Raw genomic sequence first — 6,545 nt, forward strand, 5'->3', positions numbered from 1 at the left:
CTGCACTCCAGCCTGGGTGACAGAGCGAGACTCCGTCTCAAAAAAAAGAAAGAAAGAAAACGTGACCTTAATCATCTGAGAGTTTTTGCAAATTTCAACTTGATATTCTATGGCCTTCCAAGGGCAAAAGACATCTTTATTGATCAATTTCTGCTGAGACAGAACTCTCCAGTTCTACTGATTTAACGATGTGGAATATTTCTTCAAGTGACAGTAGAAAAAGCTGATTTACCTATGAAGATTCTAGTAAGTGTGGTCTCTGTGAATAGAGAAGAATCACTATTTGAATGAGACCTCAAGATGTTTATAAATTCTAAATCAACACCCGAATCTGAGGGTTCAGAGGAAGAATCTTTAAAAGATAGTATCTGATCATAACTAACCCCTAGCCTCTGATTCTCCTGGGTATTTGTTTAAAATGTAGGTTATTCCTCAGATCTACTTAAGACTTTAAAACACATCTCTATGGGGTTTGGTAATGAGCATTTTTATTAAATTTCCCAAGTACAAGCCCCAGTGTATACAATAAGCAATTTCAGTTTTGAGCAACTGCCAGAGAAGGAATGTCCCCCTTGTGTTTGTTGACTGCCTTCTGATTGTGTTGTTTGAAAGCCTTTTTCTTCTTGCATCATCTTGACCATTCCTGGTATGAAGGATGTTGTCTTGTTTCTCCTCAGTTTCATCTTCTTCAGAAGAAGAAACCATGCCAGGCGGCAGTCTCCTACTGTTCATGGCTTCCATGGCTTTACTCTGTTCCCTTTTTCTCTAACAAGTCATCAGCTCAGATCTAAAAATACTCTAAGGGTAAATCCACTGGTGAATAAAATGGTTCCAATGTCCCATATTTCTTTTTTTTAGAAAGCAAGAATTGCCTGCATATATGAATCTAAAGGATCAACTGTTATCTATGCTAGAAAAATAAAGACCATGAATAAGTCTGCAATATTGAAATGGGTGAACATCAATTTAGAGACAAGTACTAAACTAGGAAAGTTTTTGCTAGGTTTCCTCCAGAATATAATACCATTTATAGACCTTCTAGGACAAAGCATCTTTTGTTGACATTAACAGAAGAAGATAATCACATTTTTTATAAAGGCAGGCAAAGTTTTCATTATAAGCTATTCTATAATATTTGTATATGTGGTTTTTAACCTTGTGCATATGCTACTTTGATTTCTTCAACATCTGAGAATGAAGGAGAAAAACCTTATATCTAGATCAATGTCTTATATTTTATTTCCAACATTTGGGACTAATTTTGAAGTAAGAGCAAATAAAGGTTCACATTTGCTGAGTATTTTTTATGTACAAAGTATAACTTTAAAGGTACTACTGGATATGCACTCATTCAAAAAGCTGGAATATGTTCCACAAAGACTGGTTCCACAAAGATCTTTTGTCCCACGAAGATTTCAAAGTGTGGAATATGTTCCACAAAGATTTTCTGCTGAAGAGCAACTTCAGCAGGGTAGTAGAGAGGTAGAAAAATCTCCTAGGTTGAATAACTGAGGCTACTAAAATTGGCATGCAAACAACTAGACACATTATCTAACCCATCATAGATGAAATGTTCTGGACTCCTGGGTTCCTGCCAAAAATAATAGCAACACAGGCCAGGCACGGTGGCTCACACCTGTAACTCCAACACTTTGGGAGGCTGAGGCGGGAGGAACCCTTGAGCTCCGGAGTTCGAGACCAGCCCGGGCAACATAGTGAGACCTCATCTGTGCTAAAATTTAAAATTTTGGCCAGGCATGGTAGCGCAAACATGTAGGCCCAGCTACTTGCGGGGCTGAGATGGGAGGATTGCTTGAGCCCAGGCAGTCTAGGTTGAGGCTGCAGTAAGCCCTGATCATGCCACTGCACTCCAGCCTGGGTGACAGAGCAAGACCTTGTCTCAAAAACAAAAACAAAACAAAACAAATAGCAATACAAGTTAACATCTGATTCTCCATACCTAATATCTTTCCCATACCATTGTCCGTCTCGGACTCAGGTCAAGGAATGTGTCTGGCTCATTCATACAACAGTTGAGTGTGGGGCGAGAAGTGTGACACCCCGCAGTCAGAAATACTAGGTTCAAATTCTGACTGGCTCAAAATTTGTAACTCAACAAAGAATTCACTTAACTTCTTTGACCCGAAGTCTCCATACATGAAAATGGGGACCGCCAGTACTCCCTCCATGAACAACACAGGGAGGGGCCGGGAGGATGGTGTGGATGTGAATGATCCCTGACAGATGCTCAGTAAATGTTTAATGAATCTGTTATCTAAGTACTATCCTCGAGGAGAACCAGTAGACTCCTCGGGGAGGCAAGTGGCCTGGGACAGTCCCTTCCCAGGAATGGTGACCGCCACCAACAATATCAATAATCCAGCACAGACTGGAGCTCAGTGACACAAACTGCTCCGATGTTATGTTAGACACAATGACTTCCTTCTAACCCTCGGACTCTACAATGATGTGGACCTGGCTTTTCCCAAATTAAACACAGTAAAAAGGAACTACATGTGTTCCCCAAGGGCTAAGTACCTGCATCAACCTCTCACAATGCACCACTCACAGCACTTTCTATGCATATGGGGTCACACCGACTCACCCCAACGTCCCTAGTAAGGTGGCCACTCTAACCATGCTCATTTTCCAGAGGAGGGACTGGAACTCGGAGACCATTCTGCCCAGGACAACACAGTTCGTCGGCAGCAGAGCTGGGGCCTGGCCTCAGAGCATACGCTCAGCCACTCTGCTATAAGTCCCCTGGCGGAAATCACAGTGAAAGTCCCGTAGTTTCGACATATGCTGGGATTTTAAACCTTACGCAGTCTGTACCTATTCTCATGAGAACAACAGTAAAGTCTAAATAAAACCTTAAAAGTCACTGTGTGGCTGAGCTTCAGGTTAGTGACATGTTTTTCTTAAAAGTCAATTTATTGTCAAAACACACCCCCCTATAATAGAGAGAGTGGCCCCATGTTAAAGATACTAAGACTCAAAGAACATGTGCAAAAGAAGACAAAAAAACCCAAAATTTTCTGATATCAAAATTTTTCACAGCTTTCTCTTGTCCAAGGAAAAACTGAAGATAAATCCACACTCCAAACGTGTCTTTAGTTTAGAATTCTGACAGATGAATTGGCAGTGAGTGTCAAAAACTTAAATGTACATAACCTATGACCCTGCAAATTCTACTTCTGGGTTCTTACAGAAAAACTAATACAAGTATACAAAGAAATCTGTGCAAGGATGCTGACTGCAGCAGTGTTTGTTAACAGCAAAAACTAAAAACAAGCAGATTAACCATTCACTCGGCTAAACACATGATGGCAGACACTCCATGGAACACCATGTAGCTGGTTAAAAGAATGAGGTAGCTCTAGCTTCACTACATAAAGGATTATCTTAGATATACTATTAAGCAAAAAAGCAAGCGACAGAATGTGCATAGTATAATCCTATTTTATTAAAAATAAACTCTGTGTGTGTATGTGTGTGTGTGACAGAGAGAGAGATGTAAAGACATAGAAAAGGGCCTAGAAAAATACTGGGAGGTGGAAATTGATGGAGGGGGTCTCTCATGTTCCACATTGTGGACGTCTGTATTTGCTTAAAGTTATTTATGAAATACTATAAAATTTTGAAACAAAAGATTTTGGAGGCTAATTTTCTAAAGGGAATAGCACAGCTTAGACATGCCCCTAAACTGAAATGTAAACTTCTTTTTCCCATTTGCAAACCTGTGAGTACATAGTAAGAGAAGCATTGCCACAAAATCCTCTTTTAAAAGCTCTTTCAAGACACTACACTAAGTCATTCATTTCTGAGATTTTAAAGGCTAACAATGTCTCTATTTTCAGACTATGTCACAAATGCCATAAATGCCAAAATTATAGATCTTAAGAAGAAAATACATAAAATACAGATTTAGACAAAACAAATGACTAAAGCTGCATAGTTCTGCTAGACTTTATTCAAAACTGGCCCTATACTTAATTATTTGAGAGACCTAAAATTCTAGTGTTCAAATGTAAATACCCATCATATACTGAGAAGTAATCTTCAAATTTAGTTCTGACCCAAATTTGGCTCAATTAAGTCATACGTCAGATAACACAAATGGTTACACCTCAGCATATAACAAAATCCTGGAAGTATCACAGCAAGTGAGCTATGACATCATTTAACTCTCAAACCGAACTGTAATCTTAAGTTACACACACCACAATACACCTCTGCACAGGTAATTTTATTCCTCCTGTGGGTGTTGACAGTGCTCATTGATTGAAATTTGAAACATTCAGAAATCCCATACCTGAAGATGGTCACATATTCTTTACATCACGATTCAGTAACTATTCAACAGTTAAGTCTACTAAATACAGTGAACAAAACAGTATAAATGTTTACACCATTCCCTTCTACACAGGGGTTTTGTGCACAATAGTAACAAATGGAATTAATGCATACCATGATATCAATAAAGAAAAGACCTTCTCTTTAAATAAACTATTCTGTTTATAAATAAACTCTGATTTTTTTAGTACACATTTACAGACCTGATCAATAAAAAGAAACTATATATATATTTTCCTTTAAAAAGAAAATGTTGAGATACAGACCACTGTGGGAGAATTCACCTAGGAAAGGGGGTCAGAAGCAAGCAAAGGATACTAGAGGTGAAAGTACGACCACACTGCAACTTATTTCTGTTAGCACACACCAACACAAGGACAGGATTGTCGGGGGAGGAGCCCATTTTCACTTGAATTCCAGCAAGTTGCAATCAATCTTGTAGTACACATAGGGGTAGTATTCTTGTTGACTCAGGTTTAAACCTGGAATATCCATAGGAGCCTATGGAAAAAAAAAGACAATTATTCAATTTTGTATTTACAGAACTCAGAAAAAAAGAAAGCAAGTATTAACATTTACCTTTTTATTGAACATCTACTCTGGGCTAAATGTATGCACTTAACTTAGTTAGACATTATTCCCATTTTGCAAATGAGAAAACAACCTCTGAAAGACTGACTTCTCCTAGGAAACACAGACAGTAAGTGGTAAAGCCAGGTTCAAGCATTCTGACTGGAAAGCCCACATATGTATTTAGCATGATCCCACCAACCTTTTTTTATGTATACTGTAAAAATTAACTTTTTATATCTTGGACTTAGAATACTGAGTTGATGCGATACAAGACTTACAAAATGTGGAGTAAAAATAAAGCAAGTATGATTTAAAAGTAATGCTTATTCTGTAATCTCAGCACTTTGAGAGGCCAACGCCTTGAGCCCAGGAGTTCAAGACCAGTCTGGGCAACATAATGAGACTCTATAGCTACAAAAAATAAAAATAAAAACATTAACCAGGAGTAGTGGTGCGTGCCTATAGTCCCAGCTACATGGGAGGCTGAGGTGGGAGGATCACTTGAGCATAGTGGTTGAGGCTCCAGTGAGCCAGAATCATGCCACTGCATTCTAGACTGAGCAACAGAGCAAGATCTGATGGCAAAACAAAAAACGAACAAGGATAACACTTATTATATATGCATGTTGTAAGAATTTAATGCTAGAACATTTATGTATCAAATAATTAGACCTCTTATTTTATCCACAATTTCATGAAAGTGTAGCAAGTCAGCCAGGTGCAGTTGCTCATGCCTGTAATCCTAGCACTTTGGGAAGCCGAGGTGGGCGGATTACCTGAGGTCAGGAGTTCAAGACCAGCCTGGCCAACATGGCAAAACCGCATCTCTACTAAAAATACAAAAATTAGCCAGGCGTGGTGCCGGGCGCCTATAATCCCAGCTACTTGGGAGGCTGAGGCAGGAGAATCGCTTGAACCCAGGGGCGGAGGTTACAGTGAGCCAAGATCATGCCACTTCACTCCAGCCTGGGCAAAAAAGCGAAACTCCATCTCAAAAAAAAAAAAAAGAAAGAAAGAAAACAAAAAAGGTTTAGCAAGTCATTTCCTGCATTTCCTTCTATCAAGAAAACTGATTTTCATAGTTCTAATTAATGCCTATGTGAGATACTACCATCCACCCTAAACTTTTAAAAGAAAAAAAAAAATCAGCAAGATATTTAAAACCAAAATATAAAATAAAAGCCCACTACAATTTTTTTTTTTTTTTGAGACAGAGTTTCCCTCTGTCACCCAGGCTGGAGTGCAGTGGCGCAATCTTCACTCACTGCAACCACCCCCACCTGGTTCAAGTGATTCTCCTGCCTCAGCCTCCCGAGTAGCTGGGACTACAGGCGCCCGCCACCACACCCAGCTAATTATTGTATTTTTAGTAGAGATGGGGTTTCACCACGTTGGCCAGGTTGGTCTTGAACTCCTGACTTCAGGTGATCCACCTGCCTCAGCCTCCCAAAGTGCTAGGTTTACAGGCATGAGCTACCACGTCCAGCGGCCCACTACAATTTTAAATAGCAACAACAAAAAAACACGAGTAACTCTGTTTATATCTTCTTTTGTTTAAAAAATAACACTTTTGGGCCGGGCGCGGTGGCTCAAGCCTGTAATCCCAGCACTTTGGG

General features: G+C 39.5%; 1 protein-coding gene across 1 annotated transcript in view; it reads right to left on the reverse strand.

The window, feature by feature from the left end:
• Window positions 1-1,215: 1,215 nt before the first annotated feature.
• ATP6V1C1 (ATPase H+ transporting V1 subunit C1) overlaps window positions 1,216-6,545 on the reverse strand; it is a 53,515-nt gene continuing 48,185 nt past the window's right edge. The window contains exon 13 of the mRNA XM_017859470.1: window positions 1,216-4,857. Within this exon, the coding sequence (XP_017714959.1) occupies window positions 4,762-4,857 (96 nt within the window). The 3' untranslated portion in view covers window positions 1,216-4,761. The remainder of the gene's footprint in view (window positions 4,858-6,545) is intronic.

This window comes from Rhinopithecus bieti, unplaced genomic scaffold (genome assembly GCF_001698545.2).
Source record: "Rhinopithecus bieti isolate Rb0 unplaced genomic scaffold, ASM169854v2 scaffold_47952, whole genome shotgun sequence".
NCBI lineage: Eukaryota > Metazoa > Chordata > Mammalia > Primates > Cercopithecidae > Rhinopithecus > Rhinopithecus bieti.